At 46.0% G+C, this 21,389-nt stretch overlaps 1 protein-coding gene across 2 annotated transcripts; it reads left to right on the top strand.

The window, feature by feature from the left end:
* Positions 1 to 116: 116 nt before the first annotated feature.
* LOC119399799 (apical junction molecule) lies at positions 117 to 21,314 on the top strand. 2 transcript variants are annotated; one of them, XM_037666644.2, is made up of 11 exons: positions 117 to 519; positions 4,953 to 5,084; positions 7,318 to 7,575; positions 8,399 to 8,874; positions 9,348 to 9,402; positions 11,452 to 11,535; positions 12,986 to 13,215; positions 14,374 to 14,526; positions 17,443 to 17,576; positions 19,840 to 19,924; positions 20,949 to 21,314. In XM_037666644.2, exons 1-11 carry the CDS (start codon positions 495 to 497, stop codon positions 21,090 to 21,092), a joined length of 1,776 nt encoding a protein of 591 aa, XP_037522572.1. In that variant the 5' UTR covers positions 117 to 494; the 3' UTR covers positions 21,093 to 21,314. The 2 variants fall into 2 exon arrangements, with proteins under 2 accessions (XP_037522572.1, XP_049273803.1); XM_049417846.1 differs by having other exon boundaries at positions 7,318 to 7,583; positions 8,404 to 8,874.
* Positions 21,315 to 21,389: the final 75 nt, after the last annotated feature.

Genomic DNA, 21,389 nt, shown 5'->3' with positions numbered 1-21,389 from the left:
GCCGACGAATAGAACGTTCACGCCGTTTGGCAACCGGAAAAATGGTTTCGGTTTATTTTTAGTTTGGACAGGCAGCGCCCAGGTATGCCGCGGCCGCAGAGCGAAGCTCGCGTCAGGCCAGCCATCGACTGCGAGATTCTGCGGGTGTTACGATGTGTTGGGCCCTGCGCTGAGCCCGAAAACCCGAGTGTGCGTCGAAAACCGACGTTTCTGCTCGGGTTCGTCGCTTCCGCGACGAAGTACAAGCCTGGAGAGCGCCCGTGGACGCCGAAACGTGCAGTGGAAAAGCACCGCAGCGTGAGATTACGTCAACAACCAAGAGGGCGGAGCGGTCGAGCAGCGGGCCATGGCAGCGCTTGGATCGTGGAGGGAAGCTTGAAATCGCAAGCGTTGACCTGGCAAATTTTCGTTCCGTGTCTCGAGTTTCTAGCCGTGGATCACTGCACTTTGCCCGCGTAGCACGACCGATCGCCGGGGACCGCTTGAGCGGTATTATGAGTGACTCGAATGCGGAAAGAGGTGCGGTTGTTTCGCTTTGTTCATTTTGTTTGTTTGATATCGCGGTGTGCTCCGACGTCCTTGCATTATTGAAAGCGTCATCAGAAACCTCCCAACAATGTTTTGTTTGCTCTGTGCGCGACCGTGACATTTCGCCAGCTTCCAACGCGCGAGCTGTCACATGTCCCTGATGAATGGCGCATTGAACAGCAGCGGCGGCGTGTTTTGAGTTTCAAAGGCGATTTCGTTACACGAAATACGAGGATATCGCCACGATTACTGATCTTTTTTTAAAAGTGCCTCTTGGCCAAGGCCGTGGTTTTCACGCTTCGTTGTGTGAAATGTAATGTACCGTTTCGTTTTATCTGAGACGCTGGCGCGAATCCTGCCTCTAATGAGCGATCAGGGGCCACATAAACACCACTTGCGTTATCGATTAAGAAAAGGCCACGGCTTAAATTATCGCAGCTTTGCATCCACCTTTAGTGTTCACGAACACCGTATTTCACACGTAGATAGATAGATCTGCAAGCACACTCTGAGGCCTCTAAAGTTCTTACGCATGAAACTTCTCTTTTTCTCATCCTTACGATTACATTGACTCAAACCTCTTCGTTTTCAGCTTCCAATCAGCTTCCAATCTCTGACTGTATGTACAAGTTGGTATTGAATACAGAAATACGATTGTGGCCAAGCATGAAAGGTTTGCTTAAAGGAGTGCTGACACGAATTTTACAAATTTTCATATTGTTGCTCCTAATAAGAGTACTAGTGTCGAAAACACTAAAAAGGGTATCGTGGTTGCTTGAACCACATTTAATAGATTTTTAATACCGCTTCCTTAAAAAAAAAAATTCACAGCATATCCACGGGTGAATGATGAAGAGCTTGGGCGAAGGTCCTGAAGCAGTCATGGTTACATCGTGAAATCTTCAGTGGTTTCGCCCAGCAGTAATCAAAGCGATAGCCCAGTACATCATCAAAGACGTGACAAACACTGTATATATTTATACAAGAAATTTTATTAATTAATCGTAAGTTGTAGCTAGATGTGAGTTCCGTTTCCCTTTCATTATAACAGCTTTATGGTTGGTGAAGTGATGGATCGGTGATGGGTCGTAGTGGGATGTTTGCAAAGACGAAATAGTGGGCAGTTTGCAAAGGATCGGTGATGGGTCGTAGTATACTGCTGGTTACGCCTTACGCCGGACAAGGTTAGACTAAGAGGAGCTTCGCCCCTAAAACCTCTTTCGGTTTTGATACCGTGGGGATGGTATCACAGTGACGCGTAAACACAGGGTGACTTATGTGAGGACAGCAACTCTTGACATTCTTGCATTGTTCTGTAGTTTGCTGTTGTACGCATTGCACATACACAACGAAGGATGAATTGACATCCAGGGGCCGCGACAGCAATTTCGGCCGTATCCAGGATGCAGAGTTCATAAATCCAGCGAACTGTGTTGACTCGTCATGATGATGTCCATTGCGCTGGGGTTGTCTTGCAGATGCTGGGCAACGAAAACTTTAATATCAAACTAAAATATTTTATATGCGTTTCCTGGCTCCGGTGTGTGGAGAGCGTTAACACTACATGCCAAGGAAACAAAAAATGTCCCTTTTGCGATGCCTCAAAATCGTGTCAGTACTCCTTTAGAGGGACTGACAACTGCCCAGAATATGAAATGAGTTGACTCCACTGATTGTCCGTCGCATTGACTCAAACCAACCCTGTTATTTTTCGTGAAAGATGGATTTATGTTTTTATTTCCTAATTGAAAGTTGCGAAAAATGACCTGTGGCACCTCTGGCGACAAAAACATGAATGATCCGATGAAGACGACTACATGACCGTTGATTGCTGTACGCGGTCGAAGATTTTTTTGTTAGTATTGGAATATTGTTCGTTTCTTTATATTAAAAGGTATTGCTCCATAATAATGTACATATCGGCCTGCGTTAGTAGTATGCACTCAAGCGGTGCTGCCTTCGCGTGACATAATGGTTCCATGCTCGTCAGCGCGTCTTGAGCAACTTTTCAGCGGGCTCATGCAACCGTGCATGCAGTTTCCAGGTCGCTAAGGTTTTCGAGCGACATAGTTTTGCTACCTACACCTCATCTCAGAAATGAGGCTCCTGCTACTCGGCGCGGCCGCGCATATGTGTAGTGACGTTTTTGATGACTTGGCTTGGCTCGTGCATCGAGAGAGTAACAGCGCCGGGATAAGCCACCCATGACATAGGCGCAGGCAACCTTGGATGCATGCGCATACAACGCGGTACAAATACAGGGAAGGTGTATAATGCCACATCATCTCATTGCAACAGCTTGTTATTTTAAAAAATAGTTGAAAAGCTATAAATAAAGGTGGTTAAGCATAGTTACAGGAACTCCTGCGAAAGCAGAACAACGATAGCTTTCCCAAATCGCGAAAAGGGCTGGCGGCATCGCTAGCAATTCTCAACGTTGCTGGAGGAAAGCTGCATCCGTGTTTAGATCGGATCCTCTCAGATAGAAAAATACTGCTTGTAAAATAACTACGTGCTTTTGGGATTAACTACTGCAGTTACAAACACTGCGAAGGGTGGGCTTTCTGTCGCGTCGTAAAAAAATGGGTCGAGAAAAATCAGTTGTCGGTCCCTTTAACATAGTTCCTGAACGTAGACAGACTGTCCTTTGGTTTAACATTGGCTGCCAACATCAACACAGTTACATAACCTGTCAAGGTGATCAATATTCACAATGGGCAGACTGCTGTAATTTAGCGCGTGATGCTTGCACATTTGGTGACAGCCATCTCTCCGCTGTTTAGTGCCGCAAAGAAAATATCAATTTATAGAGGTGCCTTTTTATTCGCGTGATCAGCACTTCCAGCTTCAGCTGCCCTGAGTTGGTCATCCAGGCACGCGCTGAGCAGCATAGCCTCCCACTGCTAAGGCGTTGTTATCCTAAATGTAGGGTTGGTGCTGCGTTTGATGGTGTGTCGCTGAGGGACAAGCCCAGATAATGTGGTCAAGGCTGGCGCGAGCCGCCCCTCGGTGTGCATTGGAGTGAGCCACCCCTCACTACAATGCAAAGGTTTCGAGGCTCGAGGCGCCCCACAAGTTTTGCATCATTGTGGTGTATAAACGTCTCGGTAGACGCGACTATACAGCGTGGGTGTGGGCAATGACCGTGTCTGTAATAATTGCTATGTTGTCGACTGGTGCTTATTTAGCGACTTGTCAGGGGGCGGGTACTTCAGTCTTGCCCACATATGTGAGGCTCAATGTTCAGTGCACCTGAACAGACTTTTCACAAGAGCACGCGTAGGCTAGCGGAAAAAACAATGCCGTGGTAGATTTTGGGTGTCTCTATGTTACAGTTTTATGTTTCAAAGGACTGAAAAACCCCTTTCTCGATTCTACAAACTTCCCGATTTAGCAAAGTAATTTGAGAGTGGTGATTATTTCATTAAAATGGGTTTCAACTGTATACGTATAAGTGTGATAAATTTAGTCAGAATTTGAAAAATTGTTATAGTAAAAAAAAAAAATTCTCATTCGGATGCCATTTTTTAATCCTTGAAAAACATTTGACAGGCCCTTGAAATTCCTCAAATATACTTGAATTTTCTTTTTTGAAGGCTGTACAAACCCTGCTCTTGTGTCTTCTACATTTGAAATGCATCACCTCTGAAAAAATGTTGCTAGATGCACTTAGGAGGAACACATTCCACAAGTCTGTCATTCCAATATGCCTCCTCTCCCTAGCCGAACATACAAGCATGCCTCGTCGGCTAGAAAAAATGGCAACACTCAAATTTCTAATACTGAGGGCAAGCTTTGCAGTGTACAACAGCATAGTGATGCTGACAAGTAAAAACAAACACCAGCAAAAAAAAGTTACATGTCCATCACATTAGTGTAGACGCTATGACATTGCACTGCTGAGGTCAGTGCTAAGAGTTCAACTCTGACCATGGCAGCCACGTCTTGACGAGTTCGAAACATAAACTCGCTCGTTTGCATAGATTTATGCCTCGTTAAGGAGCCCCAGGTGGTCAAAATTAACCCGCAGTCCTATACATACGGCACACGTCATAATTAGATTGTGGTGCAGTCGAACGCGGATATATCTAATTTGATGAGGATCACAGAAAATTGCTATATATAAGTCATTTGATGTATAGAATATTTTCTAAAATTGAAAATATGTTCCAGGGTATTTCAGAACTGTTTGATATACGCAGTAACTCATTATGTGTGTTAGATATATGGGGGTTCGACTGTATTGGTAAAGAAAAGCCCAGATGTCAGTTTATATATAAGGGGAAACGATAAGTAACTATGACTGGTCAAGTACTTTTCTAAACTTTATATTATTTTAGAAAGTTTTGTGATCGTAGGATGGAGCAAGTGAGGGTTCCTGACACCTCTTTTTCTATTTTTCTTTTACATCCTTTAAAACGCAGTGTGCCTGGAGCTTGTCAACAAGATCATCATACAATGCCAGCTTCCCCACCCTCGGATTGGCAAACTGTCGGCCCTCTCGCATCAGCTGGTCCTCATGCTGTTCAAGGCTTGCTGTGGCATCGAAGTGCCAGGTGGGGATAATCACCAATGGAGGCCAGACATATTGATTGGTTTTGGCTGGTGTTAATGGTGCATAAGCAACTTAGGCTATCATGCACCAAACACATGGCATAATTGTCTGAAAATGTTGGAATGCCTCGCGGAGACCTTGTCTGGGCAAGGGCCCCGAGGATGAAAGGGTAGTCAACCTGGATTGCGAGTTTATCGTTCTATACTCCGTTTCATACATCAGGTGCAACGCTGTGGGAGCTAGCGAGACTTCTCGCAGTAGATAGGTTTGCACCTAGAAGTAAAATGATTTTACCATCCGTAATGTCATTTTCTTTTTTTCGTTCTTAGACTGAGTAATTAATGAAGATGCTTTGTTCCTTCAAAATAAACAAACACCGTTATTTATACGCTTGTGGACAGGTTGTTCTGGATCGCTTAGTGTCTTTTTGTTTTTGTATTGTGGCCTCCGCGATTAGTTGCGGTAGTGTGCAACCGGAGCCAAACGCAGAGGCCACATCTACGACGACGAAAATCCAAATCTTGGAACACACTTTTCTGACCGAACTTCTTGCATAGCTTCCACAGTGTAGCACCTGAGTTACGAAATGGAGTACAGAAACTGCAGTGTTTGTTCTCTGCAAAGTTTGTTTACGTCTGGGCAGTAGCGTGAATAAACTGAAACGCCTTGATAACAGTTTTCTCGATACCTTCGAGGTACTTGTTGTACAAGCCGCTTCATTGTCAGTGTTGTGCAGTGTAACACTTGCAGTATGCAGAGACGCAGGGAACGCACTTCATTTCATAGTAGAGGTGTTCAGATGTATCACTAAAAAAGAAACTGATGCAGCAGGTTGATTGTGTGAGGAACTAAAATTGTATGCCCATGTTTCCCTAAAACACACATCACAGTGCATCATGTTTTTTATTAAGTTCTCGAGGCCCCCTTCTATGTGCCCTTCAGTACAGAGAAGAACGCTAGGACAGATTAAAAAATGTGGCATGCATATCTGTAACAGCAACAATAGCTGCTTAGAAAATGGGTAAGGAAAAAAAATTCAGCCGGTTCCCCGCCGTGAAAATGGTTGGACAGCAAAGCTCTAAGCGCACGAGTTTATGTGATTGGCTAGCGAGGTCATGCGACGTCGTTAATCCGTTACATTTGAAATACACGCGTTTGCACTTGATTGGACAAAGTGAGATCACATGACCTGCGGGCTCAGGCAATGGCATTTCAACGAATGAATGCCTTGTGTCATGTGATTTCTAGTGAGATGACGTGCCGGCTCAGGCAATGGTGGGATCGGCAATTGCCTCTTGTTACGTGATTGGCCGCCTTTGTGCACTCCCTGTTATCTACTTGACCATCTTACATGCCCAGTTGCCTTGCCTTAGTTTATTACAAATAGTGTGAGCCTCTCATTAAATGTAGTTAATGAAAGTGCAAATTGCCTTCTTGGTATTTTGCCACAAAAGTCATCATCATCATTAAAAAAAAATTTATTTCTTTATTCACTCTACCTCTGGTCATGTGACATGCGTGACGCCTACTACTACTACTACTACAGTAAAAGGTCATTAATTTGACGCCTGTTAATTCAGAAAATCGGATTATGCGGATGCATTAACTGATCCCGGCAATCATATGTATTGTTCAATGGCGTCAAGCTCTTGTTAATTCAAACATATTTGGCCGCGAACCGGTTAGTTTGGACGTTTCTTGAAGCGCGCCGAGCGTGAATTGCAGCAAGTCTGTGACGCAAAGGAGTGGAAACGGAGTTCGCAGACAACTGAACCATGTTGGGACAGTCTGCTCTGCCATCGTCATCAACGCAATCTGTATGAATGACGGTAACGGTATTTCGGGTTAGTTAAAACAGAGAGGTCTTGAGCCGCGGTCACATTGGGAATAAAGTGATGAGTGCCAAAAATTGAGTCTTTTACACTATATTTTAACCATATTTTGACAGTTCAAAATATGGTTAATTCGGACATTTTTTTCCGGTCCCGTGAAATCTGAATTAATGAGCTTTTACTGTACTACTACTACTACTACTATTATGACGGCACGGGGTAGACTAAGACAGCTTCAATGTAAAAGGTAACTGCTTTTTTCCTGAAACCAAACCAAACATTGCAATCTGAAAAAGGCTGTCCATACTCCAGTGATCCTCAGTCCACTAGCAAACATAGCCGAAACGTAAACAAATTCAGCTTGACAAGCAAGTTGTAACGATGGCAATGTGTTTCTTGCAGGGCTGATCGAAAACCCACGGACTCGTGTTGAAGAAGCCTTGAACGTGCAGGCCGCCTTGGACATACTCGCAAACCGCGTGCTTCTTACGTCCCTACCTCACATCGACAGCCGCGATGTCGTTGGATGCGACCCGCATGTCGTGTTGCACCTGCTCGAGATTCTCGCCGGATGCCTCGACCTGCAGGGAGCTTCCTCATCATCGTTGTCGTCGCCAGACTCGTCGCTTCCTGTGTCTTCTTCGGAAAGGGCTGCACACCGTACGTCTCTGTCATTTTCTCCGTTCCCAAATCATTTACTTTAGCTTTTCGAGCTTCCAGGCCCAGTGAGTTGTCCACATAAATGTGTGGGATGTGGGACTTGTGAAAAAGCAGAATTTCTCACAGTGCATTTGTAGACCTCAATTCGCGGTTTCAGTTGACAGCAATGCTTGTCTCCTGCGTAAGTACGCCTTAGGTCATGAACCACTCCTCGGGCTTGATGAGAAAAGACATCCTGCGGAAAGCAGGCACAGCTACGAACAGCACAGCCAAATCCTGCAGTCGTGCGTGTCAAGGATAGTTTAGAAGCGGAGTGCGAAGTTGCCATTTTCTCAGGAACCATCTCTTCATACAGAGGCCTGTGCTCATTCTCTTCGGAGCAGCCAGCGCCTGCTGTTCGACGTCGAACAACAGATAGCATGCTGTTGGTCAATAGTCGACATACTATATCAATTGTGGTGTTTAGATCAGATGCGCTTCTTGTCACGGGGTGCCACCACATCTATGTCTGCTAACATGTCTGCTAACCATGTCTGCTAACATTACACAGTAGCCCCACTGGGGCACAGGAATCACAACGGGAGAGAGCGATTGTGTTGCATCACGCGTGAAGCTTTGCCCCCTTTAATGGAGGACTCTGCGCACACTTATGGTGATCATGTCGTTATAGCATGCCTGATGCGCGCACTTCTGATGCCTCCCGGTGTTGTGGTACGCCGAAGGAAATGGGTACCTGTGCTTCCCACAAAAAAATGAAAAAAGGCATTTTCTAGTGCAACCTCCAAACGCGCCTGTGGTTTATTCTTTTCTTTTTTTTGCCCAGGTAACACCTGCCGCCGATGTGGCGCTACGAACGGCACAACGAGCCACTCGACGCCTCGAGAGTCGTCCTCGTCGGACTCCGAGTCGTTCTACAGCGAGGCGTCCTGCTTTCTGTGCGACTATGTTGCCGCCAGAGAACGCAGTGCGGCTGCGGCCGCCCGATCCAGGTCTCGTGCCTATCCCGAGCACCTGCCACGGAACGTGTCCACCCCCGAGACGCCGTCGCCCCCGACAAGCTACACGACGGCGGAATCCGGCCTGGACGACATCGACGCCAAGAAGTTTGCAGATGGCGGCGCCGCAGGTTACTCCGTGCCGAGGACTGCCTTCGAAGGAAGGAGGCAGGGAAGTCCATACTGGCTGCGTGGCACGCCGAAGCGCGCAGACTCGGACTCGACGGAATCGGACAGCAGCGTGGAGGAGAGGCTGAAGGCAACTCTGGCGGAGCTCAGGCAGCGGTTGGCAGAAGCCGATAAGGTGTGGTAACTTGCTTGAAGTGGAAATTATGTTTACAGTCAGACCTTCATATAGCAAACCTCGTTTGAATGAAATCATTGTGATGTAACAGCATTGCAGTGCAGTTTTGACAATAACAAAATTTTTGTGGATTACATACAATAACGTGGCCTTCCTAACAAACGAAAGATCAGCAAATGTCAGTCAAGAAAGAACCTACATCTCACAGGCGACTTTTCGTGTGATAATTTTGAGCATGTGTACTGGGGCATGCGTGCTCTTGATGCAAACGGCGTGGCATTCATGTTGTTTGCATGGAAGAGTGAGTTGTGCACTTTCCGCATGCTGTCGCTCAGCTTTTCGTTATGTAGGTGGCGATGCGCTTTGTGGTCAAGACTTGCATGATGACATTAAAATATTTCAAGTGCGTACATTTGGCGAGTCGAGTAAGCGTTTCAGTTCGCTGCATTGAAGTTGCCCTTTTTCTTTCACAGCTTGCCGATGACCAGAGGCCACTACGCAAGCGACCGCGTCCAGTGAAGAAGTCGGGTACAGTTTCTATTGACCTCTTTAGTGGCTTATATCACAGAAAATGCTATAGAGAATAATTATGTATTTAAATGACGGCTCTAATTATACTTGAAGGGGGTGAGGGAAGGAAACCAAGTGTTGCTGACTACAAAGCTAAACAATCGCATCTCCTTAATCAGCTTTCACCAGTGTTAGCTGCAACCGGCCATGGTAGCTTGGCATGCAAGGTGTTCCATTGGTAAGCCTGAGTATGTGGGTTTGATTCCCAGCCATGGCTGCCACAGTTTGATGGCGAAAAATGCTAGAACACTCGTGTAGTACTTAGATTAAAGTGCTCGGTAAAGAATCCCCAGGTCATCAGAATGAATCTGGAGTTCCACACTATGGTGTGCATAGAAATCACTTGAATGTTTTGGCACAGAAAACCCCAGAAATGAGTTTGTTTGATGTTAACTCGGGTCACCACACTCAGCCGTCACATAATGTCACCTCCTTAGCCAACTACTATCGGCGACAAATGAAACCTGAACAGCGGCAAGCATTCGCAGTGGTATAGAGCGTACCGCCCAGTCATTACCGTGTACAGGCAAGCGCTGCCAAACTGAATGTGCACTCCTGTCCATAGTGATGACTGGACAGCACGCACTACACCATTGTTAATGAGTGCCGCTGTTCACGTTTCATTTGACGCCGATGGTAGATATCCGGGTGTGTCGCAAGTGTTTTCCATTCCCAAACGAGGCGGTGAATGAACATTTGAAATTATCATTTTTTAGTTAAACATGCGTAACATTTTACTTGTGGGGGTCACTTTGGGCAGTTGGGGTCATGGCATTGCCGTCACCTCTACCACAAGCTGGCAATGTCGCTGTGCTATGTTTGGTATGCTGTCATTGCTTTGAACATGGATCAATAATGGATAAGAGAGAACTATGTGAACATGATATTTTGGCATGTGTTACGATTGACGAGTGAAACGCATTTTGATAGAACACAGCTTGAAACAAGTTTTAATAGAAATGCATAAGAAGGTTACGACAAGCATTCACACATTCCAAATACTGGATACACTACTCACAGTTCTCTGCAAAGAGCAATGTACCAGGCCTAGATGCTTCTGAACAAGCGTACCCTTATTCACCATAGAGGCCAGTCTTCTGATGCAGCTGTTCTGACTTGAATCTTCCTGTTTTTCATATCCCTGTCATTACTGCTGTATATGAACGGCCAAAGTTGAAGAGAACTGGAATACATTCTTTCAACTTCACTGTTCGCGTGTTGCATGATGGTGGCATATTATTGGCCGAGGAAGAGTATAAGCCGTGTTGTAGCATATGTTTCCACCATGTAACCCATACCTAAACAGAAACATAGAAAATATAATGCTTATGTCAACTTGCGGGTTTTGCGCAAGTTGTGGCTTTACAGCAGCGCATGCAGCATTACTGTGAAGCCACACCTGAAGGCAAAGCTTTTCACTAATCAACGATTTGTTGTGTTCTAGAAGACTCCACCCCCAACTCCTTCATGTAGAAGTTCCCTTACTTATCTTTCATGGCTGCCAATTATTCTCTTATTTTCGGATTGCCTTTTGCATTCTGGCTGCAGTAACACTAGCTAGTGAATCATGCATGCGGCAATGGCAAACCAGATTTTGGATTGTGGCGAGCTGTGCTCGGCTGCAGTCTTTTGCAGCATAGCACAAGCTGATGATGACAGTCACCATTGTGGAGCTGAACAGAACCACTGGCTGAAGATTAACAGCATGGGCAAGCCATGCATTTGCAAATGGAGGCTGTTTTAACGATGATTTAACAGTGTTGTTGATCATTCACCGTTAATCTTATGGATTATTTGCTTGGACTTTTTTCTTTCTTTCCGGTGTACTGAAATTAGAGGTGGAGATGTGAGTTAGTATACACGAGATGTATATGGACTCAATCGGCATTTGGGTTTTTACGTTTTGTTCTGATGACTGTGCCTCTGTTATCACCGCTGCCTCCCTACTTGTTGCTGTTCCTGTGGCGTCTTTTTCTCCTTGGCTTCATTTTTTCTGTCCTTATCCAGTGCTTCTCTCGCCTTCCGTTCGTGCTGTCAAGCGGGTTGGCAGCAGCGGTACCTCCAGAAAACGTCTTCGATCCGAAACTGAGGGTGAGTTCACTCGTTTCGAGACCCAACTTTCCAAGGGCATATGCTAAGTGTTAGAAACATTCCGAAGTCCCCGAGTTCGGGCTTGTAAGCGTGGGTTTTCTTTGTCAATGTGTTACCATACCATGTAGTAGCTACTTTGACAAGTAGACGAAGAACAGTGCAATATGCTGAGCAAGGAACCTGCGAATGAAGGACGAAAGGTGTTCTGCTATGAATCGAGAGCCTTCGGTTGTGCTTGAGCCACTTATTACAACCCACTCGTTGCGCAGTTCGCATTGTGTGACGCCTGGTTGTTATTTTACTCTTCTACCACGCTATATTACATATGTAGCCTGTACAGTAAAAGCTCGTTAATTCGGATTTCTAGGGACCGGAAAAAATGTCCGAATTAACCGAATGTCCAAATTATCTAATGGTCCAAATAAACACAATAAATGCAAGAGTTTTTTCAACATACCTTTACTTTACAAAGTAATCGCGCATGCTTGTCTGTTTTGGAGCAGAAATTCGCGCGGACACATTTTTTCTGAGCCCTTCAAGGTGCTCAGCAGCTCGCATGATGTCTGAAGTGTCAAAACAAAATTGTTCAAGGACGACGAGGGCCTCTGCGGCTTGCAAATTTCCTACTTTGGTGGTGAAGTCCTGGACCTCGTACTTGGGCCGCTTCGCCGGCGTTGCCATCGGCGGAGAGTGCGGTCACACGAGAACTCAGCACAAAAGCACCAGCAACGATCAAGCTAAAGGAGCCGTACTGCGTCGATCCTCGATAAAGCGGCGTTCAACGATGCAGCACACCAACAGGAACAAAGCAACAAAATGGCACCGCCAAACCCACACGCGAAGAAAAGGCGTTCAACCAGTCTCAAGTCAAGCCAAGTCGATAATTGATGTCCATGGCGATGCTGTGTTTGAGCTTCACTTTTGTTTCCGATTGTTCTTTTTTCATTTTCGAGCCTCGCCAGCGGCCCGAAAGTGGCCGAATCATCCGATTCGCGGTCAAATCTGTCCGAAATAACGAGCGCCCAGTCTCATAGAGTGATGCGTATATTTACAGGGACCTGATGACGTGTCCGAATTAACCAATTTTCCGAATTAACGAGAGTCGAATTAACGAGCTTTTACTGTACAAGGTCTTTTTACATATGTAGCCTGTATGTAGCCCGACATGAAGCCTGTATAAGGTCTTCTTGCGAAGGAATTTCAAGCCCTGGCATGGCTCTGTGGTAGAATACTCGACTGCCACGCAGAGGGCCGGGGTTCAAATCCCATCCGAACCTGGACATATTTTTTTCTCATTGTGCACAATAGCGGTTACGGACAATGGCAGCGGCAGAGAACTGCGCCACCAAAATCGGCTGTTGTTGTGACATCATAACAGCTTACATTTCTTACCAACACCGTGGATATTATGCTGCGATGGTCAGCTGAAATTTCTGCAAACCCCTTACAGTGGCCCCGGAGGACGAGTCTTCACCCGACGTCAGCATGTCTCCGCACGCCGAGCGCGTGCTCCGGCGCTTGCACGAGCAGCACGTGCGGTTTGCCATCCACTCAGCCTCGTCGGCTTCGGATGTGGCTGTGGACGCTGAGCAGCTGCAGCGGAAGTACGAGGAGCTCCAAGAGAGGCATGAGCGCAAGATGGAGCAACTGCAGAGGGACCTGGCTCGCTCCCGCCGCCTGGTGAGGAACCACTGAAGTCGTTTGTCGTCACAAAACATTACACGGAGGCGGCATTGTCCCTGAATTGCAGTTAGAGCGAGTTTCGCGAGCTAGTGGTGCCCGTGGAGCAGTATGGTGTAATGAAAGCACCCTTCAGATGCGACTGTGCCAGCGGAGCAGAGCCTGGTGAAAACAAAGCCTTTCGGCCACCCGCGTCCCTTTTTTATTAATCGAACAGAAATGCACAAGTAGCATTTAATACGATCTGCTGATTCACTGCAGCAATCGTTTTTGTTATAGGTAGGTAGTGTACTAGTGATTATATACTGAGGCCTTACTACGTCATATCGGGCTAGTATTAGAATGTCCCACTGGTGGTGCAAACCGTGTCTTGTATTTACCTTAATTTCTCAATTACTAAAGCACTACTGCACATAATAGTCGCATAATTATCATGGTAAGTAGCGCAACAAGACAGCGCAACAGAAAAGGATAGACGCACAAATTTTTTTGCCGTTAGTGTCCCTTTAACATGTACACCCTCCAGCAAAAACATTACAGGATGCGAAATTTTTGGGAAAACTATATTCCCACTCTGTATGAAAACATAGCCTCCCTTTTAAATGTTCCAGCCTGTAGTAGTTCATGTGACCTATATGGCTGCCCGTGATATATTAGCGTCATAGACTAAATAATAGAGTGGAAATTCGCATTTGTAGTGGGGCCCACGTCCCATAAAACTTTTGCTGGATGGTGCGCTTTGGGATCTCAATATTCTCTGAGCAAAGGAAGGCCTACACAGCTGTACGAAGATACAAAAGCGCATTTATTGCTCCTGATGTGTAGTAAAACCATCTATAGTCGAATAAAACTTTATAAGTCAGTGGCGATTTCTTCTCAAAGGCGGATGCACACAAGCCTGCACCAATGGGCGGACACTCTAGACCGACGTCACGGGCAGGACCACCGGCGACCCCGCCTTTGGAGAACATTGCCAAGTGCATGAGCGGGACTATTTCTTTAGCCGCGGAGGTGATCGGTTGCCGCACTTCAGTCGTCAGGGCGGGGTTTTTCCGGACTTCTTAAGTTGTATGCGACTATTGCCAGCTTAGCTACTGAGCGAAAGGACAAATGTCGAAGCGATCCAATGTTCTTTTCTTTTTTTTTCATTGTTTACAGAATGAGCTCGACGCACAAAGGCAGCTGCACCAGGCCATCGATGCGCTGGAGAAGGACCGGCGGCAGCAGGCTGCACGGCTCAAGCGGCACCACGACGAGCGCAGCCGGATCATGCGCTCGCGCCGACTCTCCTACAAGCATCGCCAGCAGCAGGTCAGTTGCCGCATTTATTTGAATGTAGGTTGACCTTTTTTTTTCTGGAACTGTCGCCTGTGATCAGCTATCAACCTATACTATTTGTGACCATAGAAGCTTGACCTAATCAAAGCTAGCAAAAGTGCCAAGCTAATGGAGTTCCACTGTCGCACCAGCTGTTCTTCAATCGGTGCCAGTTATGCTGGTACTTTACATATGTATATTTTCAGTAAATTGATGCACCACTAAAATAAAAGAGAAAAATAGCATTAAGACCAGTAAAACAAACATTCGGGGACCACAATGAATGCTGTTGACTCTAGTTATGACTCAGCGACAGTAGCTGCGCACGCCAGCACACTCAGTCAAGATCTTATTTTTGACAGATAAAAACGTGTTAATGAGAACGGGGTCGCCGACAGAATGACAGTCACTGTCTGTGATTCCGTTGCCACCAGCTGCTAAGGAAATGCAGACCTCCAAGGCCATGCTTTTGATAGCGGAAAACCGACACACAATGGGCTTTGTGCATGCTTTTTTGTAAACGAGCTGTGCTGTAAGTAAAGGTGTTTCATGCTCCAATTTTTTTCCGTTTCGCGAAAGATATGGGTCAACCTATATTCAAATATATATATTTTTAATTTCATGTAGAACCCCATATGTAGGTGTCAATTTATATTTGTGCTCGACTTATTTTCGAGTAAGTACGGTTGTACGGGTAGGCATGGGCGAATATTTGTATGAATATTACAGTACAGTAGAACCCCGCTGTTACGTTCCTCACTGCTGCGTTTTCCCGGCTGTTACGTCGTTTTCCGCCGGTCCCGGCATAGCTCCCATAGGATACAATGTATTGGGAACCCCGCTGTTACGTCGTAACTGTCGGACCGTTCCCGTATGATACGTCGCGAAGTGCACCCGGAGCCGACCGAGTGACTACCAAAGAGAGCGGCCATGGCGCATTTTCACGCAGCTTGGCCTCGTTTGACCGTAATATTAGCCGCATGAGAGGCGCAAGCAACAGAATCTTTCAATTGATGCAAACAAAAGCATGGCCTTCGAGATTCAAATTGCAAAGATGGCGTCTATGACGTAACTGCTCGCGAAAGCAAGGCCTTCGAGATTGGCATTTACTATTGACAAAAGCATAGCCTCTGAGATTTGCATTGCACAAACATGGCGTGTATGACGTAATTGCTTGCGAAAGCAAATCCTTCGAGATTGGCATTCACTTCTGCCATCGCGTTGGCGTAGACTCATCATCATCGTTATTTGTCGGAGAACGGGAAGTTCGAGCTGGTTGGAGCTCGCATGGTCGTGCGTGCGGTTCGCGGTCGGACTCGCCGCGCCGGTCGTGATTGCGTGTGCTTAGTTTTTTCATGCCTACAGCTGTTGGTGTTAAAAAAATCACATACGTTGATTACATTTCTGTGGATAAGGCCGTCCTAAGCTCCGCGTTTCTATCCATCGACTAGATCGCGGCTGAGCGCGCCAATTTTCGTGCTGCTCGTAAGAATTGAAATAAAATTCTGTACCACTAAATATTTTGCCGTTTTTCCTGTTTTTCGGCTCTTACGTTTCCCGTCTCTTACGTTTATTTCCTACGGTCCCTTCAAAAACGTATCAGCGGGGTTCTACTGTATTTGAAATTTTGAAGCATTTGAAGTGAACAAATAGACGTATATTCGACCTGCAGCATGGGGCTCGATGGAGCATAGTTTTACTGCAGCATGTGGCTGCTATGCCGTGAAACCACCCATCCAGGGGAAATCTGCATTGCCGCGAAGCCACACTTCAAGGTTAAATGTGCACATTACCTGCACCTCGATTAATAATTTTCTTTAGGTTTAAAAGCGTGTTGTATAGGCTTACATGCACTAAGTATAGCAAGTTTTAAAACCTAACATGTTTTACTGCTTATAACATGTGCCCTATTACTATTTAAATCCTGCCTCTATTTGAATTTACTTCCACTTCACTTCAAACCAAAATAGTGACATTCGCACACTTCTAGTTCCTAGTTCTTAAAGACGTTGTGCAAGTTAGTTGGGTCACGACAAAAATGCTCATTTTTCCTTATAATAAATGATATGTACAATTCAAACTATCCAATTTGTAATTATTTGACCAAATCACTATGTTCTTCAAATTTGCTTCGAACCTCTTGTTTACTGTTAGGCCATCCCCAGTTACGTTTAACCGTTTAACCAGCACCACTATAATTAGTGATCAGCCATCTTCTATTGAACCTATTCTATTCGGAATGAGGGAGTCCCTGCTGTTCCGAAAAAGTTTCAGTTTTTTTCAGCACATTTATGCACCGTATAGTGCTTTAATGCTATGCGGCTTCTGCTGCACCCTTGTGACGCAAAGGATATGGCCTTGACCAGCGATGGATTGCTCTTGGCAAATACGAAATACGAATCGAATAGTTTAACGCTGTCACGCGCATACTTCATGCGTACTGACGGATTGAAACACGACATCGTTTTTTTTTTTTATATAGTAGTGACTGCTTTAAGCAATTGCCCGTGATAACAGCGTCATGCCACTGCAAATTTGGTCACAAAGGTAATGTTGACTCTGATCTAAGTGTCCGAGTCAAAATTACACTGACTTGATACGAGCTGTAGACACTGGAAACGAAAGTAAGTGCGCTACTTAGTCCCAAATTTTCGCGTATTATCCCGTGACTACTGTGCATGCTCTCATGTCTGCGTCTTCACGTGTTATTGTCATGCTAATCTGCGTTCAAAAACATGCGATCGTGTAAGTTTTTCCTTTCAAGCTGCCTTTCACTCTTCCACTTTGTGGGGACAGTATACTAAATGTTTGTTGACTTGTAGTGATTTACCGAGGGCAAGGACCGTGGGAGAGCATAAAACCAAGACAGTGTAATTTACTTAGCTTGCCATGTTTCCTTACCTCTTGCAGATGCTACAAGAAGAGTTCAAGGAGAGTATCCGTGCACGGAAGCAGGACCTTATCGACATCCAGGCTGCTGTGCGTGAGCGACAGGTCCGCGAGCAGGACAGGCACCGAGTCTACCTGGCTTCGCTCGAAAACTTGTATCCTTGGTGCAGTGATGTGTTTATTTGCTTGTTGAGTTTCTAAAAAAAAATTGGGGGACGCTTAAGCTTCGCCTTTAAGAGGTGAGCGCGATAGTGATATCCGGCCCCATCCTTATCGTGCTCTATTTCGCTTGTCATTATGTTCAGTCGCCCAGTCTCACACACTCGACATACCTATAGTAAAGGTAAAGGTTTCCGCCCTCTTCAACAGCACTTTTATGACAACAGTGTGCCCACTACGTGTGTGTAAGAGAATGCGTGCACTAATGTGTATGCCCTTTGTAATGGGTGGCATGCTTTAAACCAGCAGCGATTACGCGCATGATACTTTTTCGAAGTTGCGATGCACCCACTACGTGTTCGTAAGGGAATACGCACACTAATGTGCGTGCCTTTTGTAATGGGTGGCCGGCTTTAAACCACCAAATCGTTATGCAGTTCACATGTTGTGACGCCCGATGGCAATATACGCTTGTACCCCGTTTTACTGCGATATTACATCTCGTACTGCGACACCTGTACACAGGAGGCGTATGTTTGTGGAGCATTAAAGTTAATTTCAGAGAAGTTCCAAGCAATGGAGTGGCTCTGTGGTAGAACACCTGGTTGCCACGCAGACGGCCTGGGTTCGATTCTCACTCGAACCTAAGATTTTTTTATTATTTATTTTATCCAACATGATAATTTTTTGCTTACAACCAATGACGCCGATGCTGGAATTTCTGCGGAATGAGCTCTTTAACACTATCGCGTTAAAAAATTCGTATACAGTAAAACATCGGTGATACGAATCTTGCAGGGTCATCAAAAATATTCGAATGATCCGAAATTCGTATCACCTGAAAACATGGAAAATAAGTATGCATCAAGAGAAAGCTGCTGTACATTTTCATTTATTGTTTCTCGGGGCCGCAGAACGTCATGAACAGCTGTGAATGATTGCCAGTAAAATTTTTAGACGTCAACAATCTTGTGCTCTTAAACATACGGCTGGTGCGGGCTTGTGTATTGAACCAGATGTGTTGTAACACGTGACAGTTAGTAGTCCCTTCTTATTCTTAGTACGCTTTTTCGCATGACACAGGAGTACTGCGGCGAAAGTGACTTAAGGAGTGCTTTGCATGCGATAGGTGAAGGCCAGAAAATTGTAGAACCGATGTCTTTTGTTGTTATCATATTCTTATCGCAGTGGTGTTGGAGATGCTCCCAATTGTGCCCGCACAATCGGGAGGTTTGCCCAAAAATTCGAGGGGTCTCCTGTGCAAATCGGAGAGTTGGCAGGTGTGCGCGTCCACAACAATCGTGCATGTTGACGTTGCGAGGCCTAGCTCCTTCATAAAGACTCTCCACTTCCTCTTTCTGTCCTCGTCCACCTTTCATAGGACGTCTTGATTGCAAGGAGATGGGTTGCATTGACGTGGTAGGCGCGTGCAAACAGTACGATGCCGCCTCGAGCACAGCATCACGTGTAGACGCGTTGAAGAAAAAAAAAAGTGCGACAAAAATGCATGTTGCTGGGCGAGTCGGTCGTACATAATTAAAACAAGGTGCTGCGCCCGTCTTCATCCTGTGTTTGTCCGTGTCTTTATTGCGCAGCACCTTCTTTTAATGATCAATTAATTTTAACTAACAAAAACGCGATCTGTAACCTAAACGCGAAAGCACACGAGGAGACGTTAAGGCCTCCAAGATTTGCGCGCACAATCTCGGAGGCTACGATGCGCCGCTGATGGCGTATTCTGACAAAATAGCGGCGCGGTGCGCATGCCTGCGCTTGCGTTCCCACGCCTGCGCGTGATTATCGCGTCCTGCGCTGTAGCGTATGTTCGCAACAAACGTCAGGGGGTGAAAACTGGTTCGCAACATCCATACTGTATTACATTGCAGTCTAACGGGCCTTGGGACCACAGAGAAATTCGTATCAGCCGTGATTGTATCACCGAGGTTTCACTGTATTTATTAATTGATAAAGAAGCACAAATACTGTTCAGACAGCCGCGCTTTCAAAACAGCATGGCTACCACAGTTTGGCATGTTAAGCAGGTGATGCGGTGGAGGTGTCGTACGACGATTTATCAGGAGGCAGTGACGTCTTAAACAGTCGAGGTAGCAACGGCAGAACACGAAGGTAGATCGCGCGCACAGCAACAGACGCAGAAACTCTTCTTCCTCTTCCTCACTACAATGGCCAATTGTTGGGGATCTCCACATGTCGCTGTTTTGACTTCCTCCTTGACTTGTAATCCTCGTGCACCTGCAGCTACCAGACGCAGCTCTCTCTGCTCACCGAGTCATTGGCCAAGGAGAAGGTCGAGATGAAGCAGCGAGCTGCAGCTCAGAGCAGGGTAAGTGACACTGAGCTTGCCTCGAAAGTTGGTCTCAGACATAGAGTCTCTCATGATGTCACCTAGAGAGAAATGTGGTGCCACTGTGTGTGTGAGTTTCATAACGGGCACTGTGCCATCGTGGTAATGTTAGTGCATGAGCCTGCGAGGCTGGCGTTGGGCAAAGCTGGGCCTTGAAGAAGTACCGACACAAAATTGTGAAGGCGAGATAACTTTTGAGATAGATTTGTGTAGATACACGCGTCATCTGGGGAATGTGAACGGCCAGCATAACCTGCGGAGCACAAAACGGAGCAGCTCGCGACATAGACATCAACTAGGATTTGATGTAAACAACCAGTGATTGCCTATGTGGTGGGTTTCTGTTGGCTGCCATGCTTCTTGTGTGTTCTCACGTGCACGCGGTGAGTGTCCCTTAGGGGTTGAGGGAGAAGATGAGTGCGCTCGGGCAAATAGGGGGTGTGTGTTTAGGTGAAAAGCCGCGTCTCCTCTTGCAGTGAGTGGGGCGGTGCTCTTGATCTGCACAGCAGCAGTGGGTGCGAAGATATAATCAAGCGGAGCTAGTTGCTTCGTTCGCACTGTCTTTGTGTGCCTTATGTTGCAGGTCGTTTCATCTCAGAGAAGAGGCAACGCGACGCATTTGGTCATCATGCCACTTCATTGAAGGCAGCATTTGTGGTCATCTAGTGAGATGTGTTTGTGTTTTCCATTGGATTCCTGACACCACGCTAGTTAAATTAATTAGAGAGCAGATGTTTCTGTTGTATAAGGCTGATGATACCAGAAACCTTACTTTTTGTAGTTGTGTAATGCATTACGCTTGCCGTCAGCTTCGAATTGTGGGCAGTAATGTAGCCAATGTGCTCCTTTGCTGTATTCACCCACTTTTCGCTTGCTGTGTGTGCCTGGTGTTTCTGTTAACCTGTGTTTTCTTAGGTAGTCGTCTGAAGGAAAAGCTGCAGTGTGAGCAGAACTGTAGAGTGCAGCTAGTTTCCTTACAGATTTTCCGTTTCTCTTATTTCAGGTGCTCGAGCGGATGCGGCGCGACTTCAAGGAGCAACTAGAAGCCGAGACGCAAAGCCTGTACCGGCTGGTAGCCGAGACGCAGGAAGGCTGGGTGTCCACGAACAAAGCTGCGCCAAGCCAGAAACGAAGCAGACGTGTCTGAAACTTATAGTGCCAGATGACAAAACTGTGCGACTCTTCTTCCATTTTGAGTCGTGTTTCACTGCCATTATCACTGCCATTATTGCCGCTGCAATCACTGCCATTGCCTTACTTTTCTCAGCTAGAAACAGCCGTATTGAGATTAGTCATAATAAAAAAATTTTAACGTGGACTTCATGCCTTCATGACAACTCGAGCAGACTTAGGCAAATAAAGGTATATTTATTTTCTGTTGGCTCTTCATTCTGCGTCGCATCGGTGTGATATTGGCTTGCACACTTGCACCAGAGAACACCTC

Source organism: Rhipicephalus sanguineus, chromosome 7, assembly GCF_013339695.2.
Source record: "Rhipicephalus sanguineus isolate Rsan-2018 chromosome 7, BIME_Rsan_1.4, whole genome shotgun sequence".
Lineage (NCBI taxonomy): Eukaryota > Metazoa > Arthropoda > Arachnida > Ixodida > Ixodidae > Rhipicephalus > Rhipicephalus sanguineus.
Note: the sequence above shows the minus strand (reverse complement) of the source record. Positions and strands in the feature narration are given on the sequence as shown.

Coding starts and splice junctions, on each gene's coding strand:
- LOC119399799 (XM_049417846.1), top strand. CDS start 495: ATGAGTGACTCGAATGCGGAAAGAG. Junction 7,584..8,403: donor GGGCTGCACACCGTACGTCT/CTGTCATTTTCT, acceptor TGCCCAGGTAAC/ACCTGCCGCCGATGTGGCGC. Junction 9,403..11,451: donor GCGTCCAGTGAAGAAGTCGG/GTACAGTTTCTA, acceptor GTCCTTATCCAG/TGCTTCTCTCGCCTTCCGTT.